Below are 18,333 nucleotides of genomic sequence, written 5' to 3' on the forward strand. Positions count from 1 at the left end.
CCATTGCCACACCCCACACACTGTGGAGAGGTACACTGACATTGAAAATACACTCACTAAATAAGACTGTTGTTGAGGTATTTAAGGTGTAACTCAGTGATCTTAAGTTTATCTTTTATTTTCCAAGCCCTTCTGACAAGATCCTGTTTGGTTTTGCAAGCATTAATTTTTTCTGTTTGGTTTATGTCTCCCAAGACATTTAAGTAAAGTGAAATCACTTCAAAGTGGCAGAATAGACGGAAACCCTAGAAACAGTCTTTCAGTTTCAGCCTAATTTCCACTTTAAAACTTTAAAAATTAAAAGTGATGCTTGAGATTCATGAAATGTAACACACGAAGATCTGGTAAGAAAAAAATTTTTTTTCTTTAAAAAAATAAAAAGTACATAGATTTGCCTTTAAAAGAATTTGGCTGTTTTAAAGTAAAAAAAATACATATAAATGTTGATTTCTCGAATTCTCAAATATTTGTTAAGCATAGAGAGGGAGAGAAGTCTTTTAAAAAAACAAAACAAAGCAAAACAGGAAAACAACTTTTCCTTGGTAAGTTGGAGGAAACTGATGCTGTGGTTAGAAGAAACAACACAAAATGATCTTCCTTCTCAATCCACTGAATGTAATGAAATACATTTTAAAATTCTTGTACAAACTGGACTTCTCATCCTTTTGCAGTGGGAAAAGTTGCTCTGCCCTTGTTTTGAATCTGATGGGGAGAAAGGACAGAGTGTGCCTATCTGGACTGCTCACGTGGAGTGCCTGTGTTCCTTCAGTGTCTTCTTTGAACTTTCAGAACTTGGCTCCAGTAACTTCAAACAAAGCATTACATATTGTTTATAGTAATTTATGGACAAGGAAATGTGGTTTCACTTGATGTTTCTTTATGAGGAGAAGCAGTTTACTTTGCCTATTTTTCTTTATTGTATTATTTATATAGTTTAAAAAAACAAGAGATGGGGGTCTTGCTGTGTTGGCCAGACTGGTCTTGAACTCCCGGGCTTAAGTGATCCTCCCACCTTGGCCTCTCAAATTGCTGGGATTTCAGGCATGAGCCACCGCATCTGGCCTTACTTTGCTTATTTTTATACTTTCACTACTTTGCTAACTTTTACTTTCATGTGAGTTTCTACTGGTCTGTGTCCCTGCTTGTCTTGTTTGTGAGTTCTTCCACAAGCAGAAGCCTTCTGATATTAAGAACTGCATTCACTGTGGGGAGGCTGAAAAAAAAAAAGAACTGCACACCCTGCCTTTCTTTGTAGCTCCTTCCTAGAAGGAAAGCAGTGAGCCTTCCTTAGGGATGCAGGGTGCAGGGAGGATCCTGATGAGGGTTACCTGCAGGGTGACCTGCAGTTCGGATTGTACCTCTCCTGTCACTACTGCTAACTCTCTGCTTAGTGCATGGTGATGCCATCATCGAAGACACACTTACCCAGGATTCATGTCCCCAACCACAGTCACATTAAACCTGTTTTTAAAGTCAAAGCCATAGGATACACCTGCTGCGATCACGGTCTGCAAAGTTGCAAATGGCCCAAGTTAGAAATGTGAGATGCAAGTAAGAGTCTTGCTTTGAAAAAAAATAAATTGCCAAAACCCACTTCTGTACCTGTTAAGTAAGAACTCCAGCCCAGGCTTTGTTACTTTTTAAGAAATTCGGAGGCAATTCTAACATGCCGCCAGGATTGAGAACCACAGCTAAATTCAAATGGCTCTAACACAACATTTTGTCAAAGGTCTTGCTCTCTGCACTCTCCTTGTCTCACATGGAAAAAATTAACTCAAAATCATAAGAGGAAGTTATTAAATTCTGAATGAAAATAAAACCATGCTAAACATTATGCCCAAAAACTGCAGAGATGGCCTCTGCCCCACTAAAACCTTCTGAGCTACAGATGGTGAAGGACTTACAACATATAAACAGTAGAGTAACTATGACAGAGTCTGAAAATGATCAATTACCATAATGAATTCGATTGGAATAGGCACTGGAAGTTTGTCTTTGAAGCGCTGATTTATTTCTTTAACAATGGATACAACCAAAAGGATAATCAGAGCTGTCACCATGTCTGCAATATTAGTCTTCTCTATTTGTGAGAATACAGACACTAGTACCTACAATTACAAAAACAAAAACCACCAAAACACTATATTAATGCATAATTTGGATACAACACATCAAACCACCAAAACACTATATTAATGCATAATTTGGATACAACACATCTCCAAACAAATAAAAATAAACATGGAAGCAAAAAGACTGATAGAGACTGATAGTGATTTCCTGTTCTGCCCCGGTTTAATCGTGAATGTGAAATTGTAGAGAGTAGCGATGGAGATACGAGAAGAGTAAGTTAGCATAGTGTAGGTGGCACACTAGTTTAAGAATGCTTCTGGCATTTTTCTGGGAATCTCTTTGGCTAGTGTCAAATTTTGTTGGATACTTTTCACATTTTTACCACTGGTCTTCTGCCTTTATTAGGTCTCTTTGGTCATCATTTTTTATTTCACAGCCATCACTACTCTATCCAGGGAATAACTTCTGATCTTTGATAGTTTTGCTTAGTATGCTCAATTCCTGGCCCTTTTTTTGGGGGCTTATACCCCCTCACATTTCTTAGCTGACTCTCTATGTCACTTTTGGAAAATAGTTTTCTGGTTAACTGTGCACTATGCATGGTCTTACTTCTTGAAGCTAGTTGGGTTCCACATCCAAGTACCCCCAAAAGCCCAAGCAGGCCAAAACTGGATCCCAAATTGCTTCTAGAACACTCCACTTCTGGAATGCCTCTGGATGGAAGTGAGAGAGTGTTGGTTCCAATTGGGAGCAAGTTCTGTCTCAACTCCCAAAAACTGTTGAGAGTTGTTAAAAATCAAACACATCTACCATCGAGCTAATGTTAACAACGAAAATTAAGTAACACCTCTCCTATATTTGACTCAAGTATTTTCAAAAAAATAATCTATGTTATTAAAAGCTTTACCATTTTGTCCCAAGTTTTAAAACTAAGAACACTATCTGTTCTGCTTTGCATCCTCTGGAGGAGGGGAGAACTGCTGTCCTCTCTACATACTGGTAAATTTTCTTTTGTTTTCTAAACAGGATGCAAAAAGGACCCAAGAACTTCAATTCTAAAAGAATGAGACATGCTTTTCAAGAAACAGGAAAACATCATAACTCAATTAGCAAATTTCTTTCAAAATAAGATTTTAAGAAACATTTTAAAACTTGGAAAAAACTGGTAAAGCTTTTAAAACATAGACTTTTTTTTTTCCTTTTGGAAAATACTTGAGTCAAATCTAAGGTAAGCGTTACTTAATTGTGTTGTTAACATTAGCTGTATGGTAGATGTGGTTGATTTTCAGTATTGTTCCCTTGCTACTTTTTCTTTTCTTTCCTTTCCTTTTTCTTTCTTTTTTTTTTTTTTGAGACTATGTCTTGCTCTGTTGCCCAGGCTGGAGTGCAGTGGTACAATCACAGCTCACTGCTGCCTCTAACTCTCTGCCTCAAGAGATCCTCTGCCTCAGCCTTCCAAAAAGCTGGGACTACAGACATGCACCACCATGCCCAGCTAATTATTTTATTTTTTGTAAAGGTCAGGTTTCACTTTGTTGCACAGGCTGGTCTTGAACTCCTGGGTTCAAGTGTCAAGTGATCCTCCTGCCTCAGGCCCCCAAAGTGCTGGGATTACAGGTATGAGCCATCATGCCTGGCTTTACTTTCTTTTTCTTTTCTTTTTTTTTGAGACAGAGTCTCGCTGTGTTGCCCAGGCTGGAGTGCAGTGGCGCGATCTCCACTCACTGCAAGATCCGCCTCCCGGGTTCACACCATTCTCCTGCCTCAGCCTCTGGAGTAGCTGGGACTACAGGTGCCCGCCACCATGCCCGCTATTTTTTTTTTTTAATTTTTAGTAGAGATAGGGTTTCACTGTGTTAGCCAGGATGGTCTCGATCTCCTGACCTCATGATCCGCCTGCCTTGGCCTCCCAAAGTGCTGCTTTTTTAATATGAATAAATTTTACAACCTGTAGGTGAACCCCATGGCAAAGGCATTAAAGGAAAGCTCTCTAAAAACACAGTAGTGAGTTTCATGTATTTCAGTATTTTTTAGGTGAAAGAAATACTTACTTTGAAAATTGAAAGTGGATCAGTGTGTGACGGGACTGTCAGCTGAAAAATGAATTTGAGTTGGGAAACCAAAACATGAACAGCAGCAGCAGTAGTGAAGCCACTGATGAGGGACTCAGATAGGTATATCACTACAAATCCAATCCGCAGAATCCCAAAAGCCAACTGGAAAGAGAACAAAAGCCTTTGTCAGCATAGATTAGGAGTATACCTCAGCAAACTCAAGGATCCGCAACTGAAATAATATTACACAAAACGTAAAGCCTTAACCTGTACGTACATGCCTTGAAGAAGCAAATGTCCCTGCCTCCTGGGACACCTCCCATCCAGGGCTCCTCAATCTCCTTCCCTTCCGCCGCATCATCCAGGTGGAACGGTACATGGTATTCACATAGGACATAAGTCTAGTTTGCCCCCAAGAAGTAACAGGCTTATTCGCACTTAATTTATTTTTAAGTGTGCTGTCTTTGGAAGACTCATAGGCCTTTTCTAGTAAAAACTTACCTAGCATCAGCCCTCATACATTTGCTGATGTAATTTTAAGTTGTACTTTCTAGCTGCTGGAGCATGCATGAGCGAGTGTCTATCCTATTTCCTCAAAGTTGCTCAACTTGCGTAAGAAATACATAACTGCATATTGGACATCAGAAGTGCTTGGTTCTAGCTGGGGGAAAAGGATGGTTAATTCACCCCTAAAGCATCATTGTTCTGCAATAAAGTGAATTGGATGGATTCTCCTTCCCTTGGATATTTGGCCTGTCTTTCTGCTCATGTCTCCAGAATGCAGCCAGAGCTGTGGCTGCCCAAAGCCCAGTTGGGTTCCATTTCTATACCAGGTTCAGAAATGTATTAGAAATAACTAACCAAATTGTCAATAAGACACATGCTTATGTCCTTGTAGAAATTGACTTTTTCTTTCTTTAAGAAATGGTCTTAACCAATAATATCATTATCCATAAATTTAGGCAACATCTCAAAAAGTCCATGACATTTTCACTATTCGGCAGGAGTGTCAGCATATGGCTTGGGAGCAAGACTTTAGGCTCCACCATAATCCTCTTCAGTTCTCCCCAAAATTGACATGAACAGTTCAAAGCCCCCATCCCTTCCAACTAGATTATAGTTGCTGAAGAATTAAAGAAAAAAATTCCAAAGCCACCAGTATGATGATTTCTTGTATACAGTTATGTTTCTTGACTCTATCAATTCCCAGATATGCTGTTTCTTGACTCTATTAATTCCCGGATATATGTTGAAGCATTTCACTTGTCACTGTTTGTGCCTCTCCATTCCCCTTCTTCTGTCTGTCTAGACCCACATTCATTTGTGTTTGTACTGTTGACCCACTCCTCTCCCTCTGGTTGTGGTGAGTGACCCTTCTTACAGTATTTCCTATGGGCCATGAGGGAGAGACACAAACCAAAGGGAAGATAGAGGAGGAGTGGCAGGGGGAGGAAAAATAGAGAGATGTGTAACAGTCAAGATGAACAGATTGAGGTGGGCAAGTTACATGAGAAGGTGCTCACCTGGATGATTCCAGAAAGTACCGTGACTGCTACCGCAGCCTTCACCCTCTCGACATCCGGTGATGAAGAATTATCACTCCAGCTGTTAGACGATCCCGAAGTAGTTTCATTGCGAGCTGTGACTGCTCCTGAAACTGCTAGTCCCACCATCATACTCAGAATCGGAAACGGACCTAATTAACAGTGGGTGAATCGTGGTCAGTATCTGCCTCTCTAAAGCATATTGTCTTTCAACCACAGAATAAGAGCATATAAAATGACTGGTGAGGCTGGGCGTGGTGGCTCACGCCTGTAATCCCAGCACTTTGGGAGGCTGAGGTGGGCGGATCACCTGAGGTCGGGAGTTTGAGACCAGCCTGACCAACGTGAAGAAGCCTCGTCTCTACCAATAATACAAAAATTAGTCAGGCGTGATGGCACATGCCAGTAATCCCAGCTACTTGGGAGGCTGAGGCAGGAGAATCACTTGAACATGGGAGGCGGAGGTTGCAGTGAGCCAAGATCGTGCCATTGCACTCCAACCTGGGCCACAAGAGCAAAACTCCGTCTCAAAAAATAAATAAAAAAATAAATAAATAAATAAATGAAACGGCTGCCATCTGTGACCCCGACCTCCTTCTCAAACCCTGGTCCTAATTCTGACAGGAGACCGTGACTCTTCTCCTGGATTATGTGAAATTTGGAATTGATACAATGTATGGCTAATAAAATTCATTAAAAAAAACAATGTGAGCATTAATCAGCTCAGTAACTGACTTACCCACAGATATGTGTTTGGAAGTGCCGAAGAAAAAGTAGATTATGGCTGGGAAAAAGGATGCATACAACCCATAGACTGGGGGGATGTCGACCAGCAAAGCAAATGCTAAACCTGTAAACACACAAGCAGCAGAGTCCTTACTTTGTGCAAGAGGAATCAAAGACATTCTCTGGTTCTTATGGTATTTAGAATTGGATCCTAAAAATAAGTTACCTCATTAATTCAAAATGTATTAAAGATGTAAATGCAAGAACTAAAACTACAAAACTTTTAGAAGAAAGCATAGGTATAAATCTTTGTGACCTGGATTTGTCAATGGTTTCTTAGAAATGACACCTATGGCATAAGCCAGCAGTCCCCAACCTTTTTGGCACCAGAGACTGGTTTTGTGGAAGGTAATTTTTCCACTGGCTAGGGAAGGAGAGATGGTTTTGGGATGACTCAAGTGTATTACATTTTTTGTGCACTTTATTTCTATTATTATTACATTGTAATATATAATGAAATAATTATACAATTCACCATAATGTAGAATCAGTAGGAGCCCTGAGCTCATTTTCCTGCAACTAGATGGTTCCCTCTGGGGGTGATGGGAGACCGTGACAGATCATTAGGCATTAGATTCTCATAAGGAGCACACAACCTAGATCCCTTGCATGCACAGTTCACGATAGGGTTTGCACTCCTATAAGAATATAATGCTGTCGCTGATCTAACAGGAGGTGGAGCTCAGGAGGTAAAGAGAGCAATGAGGAGCAGCTGTAAATACAGATGAGGCTTCATTTGCTCACCTGCCACTGCTGTGTGGCCTGGTTCTTAACAGGCCACGGACCTGTACTGGTCTGTGGCCCAGGAATTGGGGACCCCTGTCATAAGCAACCAATGAAAAAAACAGATACACTGGACTTAATCACAATTTAAAATGCGTATTTCAAAGGATACTATCAAGAAAGTTAACCAATAATTCACAGAATAAAAAAGTTATTTGCAAATTGTATATCTGACAAGGGTCTGGTATCCAGAATATAGAAACAACCTTTGCAACTCCACAACAAAAAGACAACCCAATTTAAAAATGGGTAAAAAATTTGAATAGACATTTTTCAAAAGATATACAAATGGGCAATAAACACCTGGAAAAAATATTCAGTATTGTTAGCCATCAGATAAATGCAAATGAAAACCACAATGAGATACCACTTCACACTCACTGGGATAGCTAAAAGAAAAAAGATGGACAATAACAAGTGTTGATGATATGGAGAAACTTGAACCCTCATACACTGCTAGTGGAAATGTAAAATGGTGTAGCTACTTTAGAAAATAAGTTGGCAGTTCCACAAATGATTAAATATAGAGTTACCATGTGATCCAGCAATTACAATCCTAGTGATATACCCAAGAAAATTGAAGCATGTTCACACAAATATTTGTACACAAATGTTCAAAATAGCATTACTCATAACTCATAATAGCCCCCAAGTGGAAACAACTCAAATGTTCATCAACCGATGAGCAGATAAAAAAATTGTGATATGTCCATACAATAGAATACTTATTTGTCCATAAAATGGAATGAAGTACCGATACATGCTACAATATGGATCAACCTTGAAAACATTACAGTGAGTGAAAGAAACCAGACACAAAGTGCCATGTATTGTATTATTTCATTCACGTGAAATATCCAGAATAGGCAAATCCATAGAGAAAGGGTAGGGGGGGATGTGAAGTTAATGGGTAAGGAATTTTTAGGGGTTGGTGGTGGTGAAAATGTTCCAGAATTAGATAGTGGTGACAGATGCACAACCTAGTGAATATACGAAAAGCCCCTGAGCTCTACACATTCAAAGCATGAATTTTGTGGTATATAAATTATACTTAAAAAAAATTTTACCTTGTAGTACGGCCACAATCCCTGTGCTGATACCAGAAACAATATCGCTGAGCAACCATTCTTTAAGCCGGTATGCTGGCAACCAAGATGCTATGGGGAACAAAGAGAGGACAATTCTCTTGGCCTTTTGTGTGGAGCAGCTGAAAACGTGGAAAGCCACAGGTCAGTCAATTAATATCAAATTTTAAGTTTAGTACCTGTCGGTGGGAAATTGGTAAAGATGGTAATATGCTAAAGATTAAACTAGTAATTTCACTCCCAGTAACATTCTTTACCCATAATCAGCTGCCCTCTGGTCACCAACAAAGGATTTTTTAAAATGGTTGCTTTTCTTTAACCGTAATAGACCTATTTGTCATCCTCAGCTCGAATCATGCAATATTTCAAACGAGAATTTTCCTCTGTCCCCATCTGTTAGTTGTCTGATTTGGAAAGACCGTGTTGATAAGCCGAGATGGGATTCATTTTAGACGCTACCTTTCCAACTCTGGCAGGGAGTAGGAGGTTTGGAAACTAAAGAGGAAAGGACTGTAGGCTGTGGACTAGAGCCAGAAAGGAGAGTTGGAAAGTTAGAAAATTTAGGGGAAAGTGCTTCAAAAATGTATTCCTAATGCCAATACCTTAAAAAATATCTTACCTACAACACGCTTTGGCATGATCCAGAAATCCCTTATGATGTCTGTCTCTCTTTTTATGATTTTCCTCAAAAGCATTTGTAGAATACACTGGTCTGGCCACAATATACTGATTCCCAAAGGGTTCAATCATTTTGATTTTTCTGTTGGCTGTGGCAAGTTGAAGACCTTTGGAACTATGTGGTGAACACTTCCTCTTGCCTTTAGCAGGTTGAAAATGCCTGGAACCAAACAGAGCTTGCTTCTTAAACAACGCAGAGATAATGTGACGCAATTTACAGATGAGTGAGCTCCGAACTGAATGTTACCACCTTTTAAGATCAAAAAAGGCAGGATTAAGGGACCTAGATTGTGTTTTGCGACAGCGATATTTTATTCCAGTGAGCTGGACATGGCTGTTTTAGGTAAGTAAACAAGAGCTTTATTTTATTTTTTAATTTGCCAAAAAGTAACAAAATTGATTCAGTTTATGAATTAGTCAATTTTTTACTTACAAGACAAGATACTCTCATCAACTTTTTTTTCCCAGAAATATTTCCGAAGTTAAGACATTGAAGTGTTGGGACAGATTAGATTTAAAGTTTATTTATTGCCCCTAACTCCAGTCCAGACTGTTCCAATTTACCCAACAGAATTTTAAAATTTGATTTTTTTACCTTGTAAAATTAAAAAATTGTGAAATTCAAAGGTATTGCCTATTTCAGTTATTTCCTTATTGTTTCTGGGAGTTAGAGTTTTACAATTTATAGTTAAGGAAACTATGAAACAAACTAAATATTATTTGTTTACTTCATTTGTGAGTAATAAGGTCTTTTAAAAGGAATGATCCTCGGCAAGTTCCTTAACTTCTCTGAGCCTTGCCTGCATAATGGGGATAAAGATATTCAAATTTCAGGTGATTGTGAAGATTAAATAAGGTTTCCAAAGCATCTAGTTTACATCCAACACACTATAGGCATTTACTAAATGGTAGTTATTATTTTAATTATTAGCATTTTCTACACAAAATGTTTAAGTTTTTAATTCTTATCTCAATCCTGTTTCTATTATGCTTAAAAGATCAATTTTACAAAATGTTTAAATGCACATTGTCAAGTTAGCCTTCACAATTCTTTGGGGGCAATTACTCTTATTATTTTATTCTTACAAATGATAAAATAATCACACACACCCCAAACCCACACTAAAATGGAAATACTTTTTCTTGGGACATACAGCTTGTAAAAATGGCAGAAATGGTACCTGCATTTTGAGACTTCTTTGCTGTCTTTTCTATGTCATGGCAGCTTCTCTATTGTTCAATATGAACATAATTGAAGAACATTCCAACTAACTGCTAGCATTTTTTCCCTCTAATCTTGTTCTGTATTACTACTCATAATGCCCAAGTTTTGTTCCTCAGCTTCAATCACAGTGATTAATTGAATTATCTCACACTAGATAGTGTCTCGTTACACCGTGCCCTCATATACATAATGGGATTTTCAGCATGTTTACAGAGCTCAAGTTATAACCAGGAATCAGATGCTGGCCTCTATTGCTGGCCCCACTTGACCTCTCTTCGATCACCCATTTTTCTCTCCCACCCCATTTTCTAGTTTCCTCTAAAGTCCTCTGTACTCACTTTTGACCACAATGTACTGCTTTTGCCCCACATCTATGGTTTGACCTACAGAATTTGAGCTCCTTTGAGCTCAGTTATGACTCCCTTGTTATTATTATAATTATTAGAGACAGGATCTCACTGTCGCTTGGGGTAGACTTCAGTGGTGCAATCATAGCTCACTATGGCCTCTTAACTCCTAGGCTCAAGCGGTCCTCCTGTCTCCTGAGTAGCTGGGACTACAGGTGTGGGCCATCATGCCCTGCTAATTTTTAAACTATTTCAGCAGAGGCAGGGATCTTTCATATGTTGCCCAGGCTGGCCTCAAACTCCTAGGCTTAAGCAATCCTTCAGCCTCAGCCTCCCAAGTAGCTGATAGGTGCACCACCAGGGCCTCGGTTATGACATTTAGATCCTCCTTTGCTATTCTTTCTGGGCCTCTCCTCCCCTGCCACTCCCAAGTGCTTGTTTTCTCTATTGTTTCCATTCCCTCTTCCATCTCTCCACCCACACTTCAGGGGTCAAATCCCACTGACTAGACAGTACTTCCCATTGGCAGAAGAACTTGCTCACAAAGTGGAGGTGACTTGTGCATTGCTGTGCAGAGCATGGATTTTTGTCTTTTTTTTGCTGATTACCAACAGCATGGTTGGAGCATTAACAATTAAGATCTAATCCATGGTCAATTACTTCTGACACCTTGGATTTCTCACAAAGTGTATCTGGAATATCTTAAAAGAACAGCTTTAATCCTTTGAAGGAACCAACCTAGACAACCTTAGGATGAAGAAGACTTCGGCACTGGGTATTTGTATTTCTGTCAGATGCTGCTATGGACAGGAAAAAAAAAAATGATTCTGCTCTTTGCTTGCTTTACTCATGCTTTCCTCAAGGAGTTCATAGAAATTTATTAGTTATCTTCCCTAAAAAAGATCTTGAAGGTACTTATATTCTTCTGGCTGTTGTATTTTTTTTATTTTTTATTTCAATTTTTTTTTTTTGCCAATGACAGTGATGGGAGAAACACAACTTCATTTCTAATCAGCTTCCTTCTCTGAGGATGGCTATGGCTGTCTCTTTAGTGGGCTTTCTTATACCTCCAGCTGGATCAACAGGCTGAACTCTGGCTGTCCTGCCAGTAAAAGCCTCCTCCTCACACCCAAGCACTGCCTGCAAGGGGACTGCTCAGGGTAGGAATGAGGAGAGCTTAAGAAATCTTTCCTGGCCGGGCGTGGTGGCTCACACCTGTAATCCCAGCACTTTGGGAGGCCGAGGCAGGTGGATCACGAGGTCAGGAGATCGAGACCATCCTGGCTAATACGGTGAAACCCTGTCTCTACTAAAAATACAAAAAATTAGCCAGGTGAGGTGGCGGGCACCTGTAGTCCGAGCTACTGGGGAGGCTGAGGCAGGAGAATGGCGTGAACCCGGGAAGCGGAGCTTGCAGTGAGCAGAGATCGCGCCACTGCACTCCAACCAGGTGACAGCGAGACTCTGTCTCGAAAAAAAAAAAAAAAGAAATATTTCCTGCCAGGCATGGTGGCTCACGCCTATAATCCCAGCACTTTGGGAGGCTGAGGCAGGAGGATCACTTGAGGTCAGGGGTTCAAGACCAACCTGGCCAACACAGTGAAACCTTGTCTCTACTAAAAATACAAAAATTAGCCAGGCGTGGTGGCGGGCACCTGTAATCTCAGCTACTCGGGAGGCTGAGACAGGAGAATTGCTTGAACTCGGGAGGCAGAGGTTGCAGTGAGCTGAGATCATGCCCCTGCACTCCAGCCTGGGCGACACAGCAAGACTCCGTCTCAAAAGAAAAGAAAAGAAAAGAAAAGAAATCTTTCCAGACTTTAGAGAGAAATCTTGAGGGCCACATTTCAGCCTTTCTGTTTTCCCCTTGCACCCATCCCTGCTTCCAAAAGCTATGCCTCCATGTGTAACATACAATGTGGGCCTCTAAACCATCTACCCCAATGGTGCCTCTGCTGAAGGCATGTTCCAGATAGTCATAAATTAATGACATTCTCCATGTCATCATTTCTGAGATTCTTGACCATGACCTTTGTTTTTTTTTTTTTTTTTGAGATGGAGTCTTGCTCTGTTGCCTAGGCTGTAGTGTAGTGGCGCGATCTCAGCTCATCTTTAATTAGGAATTCAAAAGAGATTTTTTAAACTTTTTTTTCACCTGAACAAGTTACATTTTTGCCAGAAATTCTTGGAAAACACTTTTTTCTGGTTCCTGGAATCACAATTCCAATTTCAAATATTATGCCCATATTAATGTAAAATCCTTTTCATGTTCTATCTTCATGGATCTCTGAGTTCCTTAGGGTATCAGTGGATTTGGGGATGAAAATTCATTCGCAGAGTCCCTTCCTCTTACTAATTGTAGAATCCCAAGTCTTGTTTGTATATATTTCCACTTTTATTTGCTTCCGTATGATGTGCTTTTTATTTTTTTTTTGGCCTTTATGATATATATATTACATACATAGACACACATATGTAGACATTCATATACCTACATATCTTGGTGCTGTGGCTTAGTCATACACATTGTTGTTCTCTGCTTTTTTTTTTTTCTTTTTGAGCAGAAATTTAATCCTGGGATTAATTTCTGAAGTTCAGTTTCTCAGTTTAACTATTCCCATGTATTAACAACTTTTTGATGTTTCTAGGGATTGTCATGTACATACCTCCCCACCACTCCAAGTTCCGCCCATTTCCAACCTGCAGATTGGCCTCCAGTTACGAGAACCTCCACTCTGCCTGCCCCGCTCTGCTGAGAAGTGTCTTATGGCCCTGACCTTTCCACTCAGTGTTTATCTATTCTGTGTTTTAGTCTTTCAGAGGTCTGCCCTTTTTGCTGGGAAACAACTAATTTGAACCAAGATGCTGATGAGCGGTCCTAGGATTTGTCTTTAATTAGTGGTCATTTGAAACCAGTAGACAAGCAAGGGTGCAGAACACTTCCCAGCCCCTCCACAGTCACATTTGATGCCTCCACTCTTGGACAAGGCAGCTCCTAGTAGCATCACCCCTCCATAACTGTTCAAGCTGAGGAAGGCCTTCAATGGAGACATCACTGAAAATGCCATACTGTGCCTGAAATCTGCTGAAAACATGACTCACCTCATGGATCTCAAAATATCCCTGAGCCAGTCAGTGCAAAACCAGAGGTAAGCCAGCCCTATTTCATGAATTAGTCCTTGGTCAATGGGAAATACAGCAGCGTCCTGATAACTATACTTGGGGGAGCGGGTGAGAGATGGGGGAACGAGCAGAATAATTGCTCCAATGAGCACCTTCAGAGGGATCTCCATCAGCAGCCAGAGGAATCAGAAATCAAGCGCACAAGAAGCTCCACATTCTGGTTAGTGCAAGGCTGGATAGAAGCAGGGAGATGATGGCATCAGAATGGGAGAGGGCTGGAGTGGTGAATGGAGGGGAGGGGTCTCAGCACTGAGGTTGGTTAAGAGAGCTCAGAAGGGGTCAGAGGCTGAGGTGGGCAATAACTGTTACTATTATTTTTCATCAATTCTATTACTACATTGCCCAAGATGCTGAAGAAGGAAGTCAAACCTAATTTAATTGGGAGGTACAACAGAAAATAGTGAGACTTTGGCAACTAAGCACACCAGGTTTCAAATCCTTGCCTTGCCATATCTTAACTATGTTTGCTATGAGCCGGTGATTCAAGCCATCAATTTTCTTTTCTTTTTCTTTTCTTTTTTTTTTTTTTTTGAGACAGAGTCTTGCTCTGTCACACAGGCTGGAGGCTGGAGTTCAGTGGCGTGATTTCGGCTCACTGCAAACTCCACCTCCCGGGTTCAAGTGATTCTCCTGCTTCAGCCTCCCGAGTAGCTGAGACTACAGGCACCTGTTACCATGCCCAGCTAATTTTTTGTATTTTTAGTAGAGATGGAGTTTCGCCATGTTGGCCAGGCTTGTCTCGAACTCCTGGCCTCAAGTGGTCTGCCTGCCTCAGCCTCCCAAAATGCTGGGATTACAGGCGTGAGCATCCGGCCCAAGCCTTCAATTTCCTAATAGCAAAAGGAAGAGACCATTATTTTCCTTCTAGGGCTGTTCTTAAAACTGAAAGCAGGGTATACAAAGGGAGACTTCTTAGCCTTAAGTTCACAGGTAGCGGTCTCAGAAGTGAGTTTAATATTGACTGTTTAGACTGAATTTACAACTGGTCCACATGACAAAAGTCAGCTGGAACCTGTTGGAAAATGCTAGTGCTGCCAACTTTTCTATGACTTTATGTTTACTCTGAGCTTATCTTTAGAAGTAGCAGTTTTCCATTTTTATCCCAGTTTGTTTTAACATAGTTTTAAAATAATCTATCTATCCGAGCTTCCTAGAATGGCATACAAGGTCCTTCATGTTTTGGCTCTGGTCTGTCTCACAAGCTTCTTCACTCCTCCTTCACAATTGCAGCAGGTTCCTAACACACTATATTTAACAGTTCCGTATCTTTGTACACATGATTTCCTTTGTGTTTTTCTTCTCCAATACCTGGTAGATTCCAATTCATTCTTAAAAATACTCAGCACAGCTGGGCGCAGTGGCTCATGCCTGTAATCTTGGCATGTTGGGAGACTGAAGTGGGAAGATTGCTTGAGGCCAGGAGTTCAAGACCAGCCTGGCCAATATAAAGACACCCTGTCTCTAAAAAAAAAAAACAACTCAGCTGACCATTGATTCATTTCTTCATTCCTTCAACAAACATGTATCAGCCTATTATTTGTCAGGAACTCAGTTCCTAACACAGTTGTAGAAGATAAGAAAATGATGTAAAGCCTTCATGGAATCCCTAGATAGAGTTAATAATTTCCTTCTTGTAAGTACCTTGTATATATGTCTATTCCATGTCATACATTATTTGTTTATGTTTTCTTCCCTTTAAGACTGAGTTTCCCAAGGGCAAGGCCCAAATCTTAACCATTTTTCCCTCTTTTGCTAGGTCCTATGATGTAGTAAGTATACAAGAAAGTTCGTTGAAATAAACTGAACTATGAGCAAGAGATATATAAATGATGTAGACCTAAACTCCAAAGGTTACGTACACAGGAGAAGTGCCCAAAATAATTGGTGCAGATAATAAATTGGAAGAAGGGATGTAAGTGTGGGTTGGAGTTAAGAAGGTTTTGTGAAGGAACTGTGAGTCTTGGGTTAGACTTTAAAGAACGGATAGGTTTGGCAGGGGTGATGACAAAGCAGTGGGCAATAAGCAAATCATGTCAAGGATATTGAGAGTTCCAAACACTGAAACAGAAGGCTTTGTTGGCCCATAGGCTAAACCATTAGAGAAATGTTGGGATGCACCATAGCAAGGGGTTTCACACCCAGGAGGCTCACAGAAGGTGAAAGAGAATCCCTGGCCATTTCTATAAGGCTTTGAGATTTTCTGAGCACTTTCACTTTTCTTCCTTGAGTATTACTGTGTGATGGAGGCAGACAAAATAGGCTGTATTGTCGCTAATTTACAGATGAAGAAATGGAGATGAGAGAAGATAAATGACTTTCTCAACTTCCCAGGGCCAGGATGAGAAGCCACATCTTGTGAATAACTGATTCTCTCTGCTACATCTTCTTCTCTACTACATATTGACTGTCAGGGGCTCAGCCTCTACCCCCAAGAGAGACAAGGCAAAAGAACAAGGTGAGGCACCTTCAGGGTCCTTGCTTTTGAGCATGAAAGCCTCACACTCCTACACTCAATATCAACAACACAAAACATGAGCCTGGTGGCCTGGGAACCAATCTCCTTGAGGTGACTTGTTTTATTCTTCCCCTTGCTTCTCAACAAAGTGACACACAGGCTAGAGGAGCCTCTTCTTTTCTCTTTGGAGAATCAAAGACATTTACTGTAGAGAAGAGTTAGACTGTGTTATTATATATTTATTCTTGTAATTGAAAAATACTCATTCTCATTTTCTGAACGATTTTGTTTCTTAGTCGAATATGAGCTGTTTAGGAGGTATTAAACATTTGTTCATTTCTTTATATACTCAGTTATTCCCTTATCCAGAGGGAGAAGGCAAAGTATGTATTGTGTTACTCCATTTTACTTGTTTCTGAAATCAAATTAGTTGCTTCCTAACTTTTCATTAGGAATAATCCTTGGCTGGTAAGGAAAATTTTTGGAGATGTGGGTGGATCACCTGAGGTCAGATTCGAGACCAGCCTGGCCAACATGGTGAAACCCCGTCTCTATAAAATACAGAATGATCTTTATGCAGTTAAATTTCATGACACAGTTTTTCCAAATGACTAACTTACTTCAGAAAAGAGAATTATTTAGTCCAATAATTTGATAAATTGTTCCTCACTTGCATATATAAAGAAAGTTGTGTAATCTTTTCCTGACATTTTAAAGAATAAAATAGATTTTATCTTGATAGAGTTAGTAATGTATGGGATAAGTACCCATACATTACTAATATATTATATTATATTATACTACTTGTGGCATAGGGCATTCTGCTACTTTCCAGTGACCATTTTCTCCCCATCTCTCTTCTCTTGCCATTCTCTATCCTTCTTACTCCCATTGCCTTTTCTTCTCTCCCTGTTTCCCTTAGTCTTGGACTTTCTAGGATGTCTAGCAGATAAATCTCTCACTTCTAGACCATATGTCCCCCACCCCCCCCCCTTTTTTTTAAAGAGACAAGGTCTTTCCATATTGCCTAAGCTGACCTCAAACTCTTGGGCTAAGCTATCTTCCTGCCTTAGCCTCTTGAGTGGCTAGGACTATAGGTACATACCCCTATGCCTGGCTGGGACCAGATGGCCTTTCTGAATCCTTTCTAGTAAGTGATTCTGTCTCCTGGAGAAACTCTTTCCTTAAAGTTTGCTTTTTTTTTTTTTTTGCCAACCCTCAGAGCAGACAATCTATCTATAAAGTCAGATTTGAGTGGAGAATTAAAGGAATTATCTGAATAATTAAAACAAGAACACTAATATCTTTGAAAAGGCTATTTAAGACTTAATGATGCCTACAGCCATTTACTTGTTAAATTAAAGTCTACTTAAATATTTATTCCACATTGCTAGTGCTCCAGACATACATGCATAGCTTATTAGTGGATTCATTCAAAATATTCACACACATGGAATAAACTCAAGAACATAATAACTCCTAAACAGGCTTTGATCAGAAAAAATACCATTTTCAAGGAACAGAAAACCAGCTTGAATATATCATAAATTTGGTTCCTACCTGACACATACTCTGTGAGGAGCTTCTGCAACAGTGGTACATTTTCAAGATAAAGTTCTAAGTTCTAGTTCTAAGAGGCAGTGTCCATCCACTCAGGTCTACAGGCTCTGCATGCATCCATATGCATAGGGATGTCTATATATAGGCTATGTAACACAGTGGACAAATTACCTTTCTGTCAGCTTTAATAATTAACTTTCATTAACTTTTACAACAATGAAAAGACTGCAATGTGGTCTTGACCTTTGAGACTTTGATCAGCAGAAGTGATGATGAAAATTGCTTCCTCAAGTTCCTTGTGAGATTAAACCACCCATTGCACTTGTGTGTATGTAATTTCATTGGTTTGCAGAGATTTGCACAGCAGATGCGCACATGGACTTAAAAAAAAAAGAATCTTCTCAAGGGTTATCTCCTTGACATTTTACCAACCTGTTTAGATGAGAGTTTAGTGGTGGTGTTTTTTGGCTGGATGACTCCATGGAATCTGTCATGAGCTATGAAAGTGTGGTGTATAGGTTAACTCCTGGTATGATAAAGGCCCTCATTAGGAACACTCA

At 40.0% G+C, this 18,333-nt stretch overlaps 1 protein-coding gene across 1 annotated transcript in view; it reads right to left on the reverse strand.

Moving 5' to 3' along the window:
• The window catches only part of SLC26A3 (solute carrier family 26 member 3), a 37,733-nt gene extending 19,850 nt beyond the window's left edge, over nt 1-17,883 (reverse strand). The window contains exons 1-8 of the mRNA XM_032761384.1: nt 17,774-17,883; nt 8,945-9,163; nt 8,308-8,447; nt 6,411-6,521; nt 5,651-5,823; nt 4,125-4,289; nt 1,956-2,108; nt 1,426-1,508 (exon numbers count right to left, since the gene is read on the reverse strand). Coding sequence (XP_032617275.1) covers nt 1,426-1,508; nt 1,956-2,108; nt 4,125-4,289; nt 5,651-5,823; nt 6,411-6,521; nt 8,308-8,447; nt 8,945-9,075 — 956 coding nt within the window. The 5' untranslated portion in view covers nt 9,076-9,163; nt 17,774-17,883. The remainder of the gene's footprint in view (nt 1-1,425; nt 1,509-1,955; nt 2,109-4,124; nt 4,290-5,650; nt 5,824-6,410; nt 6,522-8,307; nt 8,448-8,944; nt 9,164-17,773) is intronic.
• Nucleotides 17,884-18,333: the final 450 nt, after the last annotated feature.

This window comes from Hylobates moloch, unplaced genomic scaffold, assembly GCF_009828535.3.
Source record: "Hylobates moloch isolate HMO894 unplaced genomic scaffold, HMol_V3 SCAFFOLD_1, whole genome shotgun sequence".
Taxonomy (NCBI): Eukaryota; Metazoa; Chordata; class Mammalia; order Primates; family Hylobatidae; genus Hylobates; species Hylobates moloch.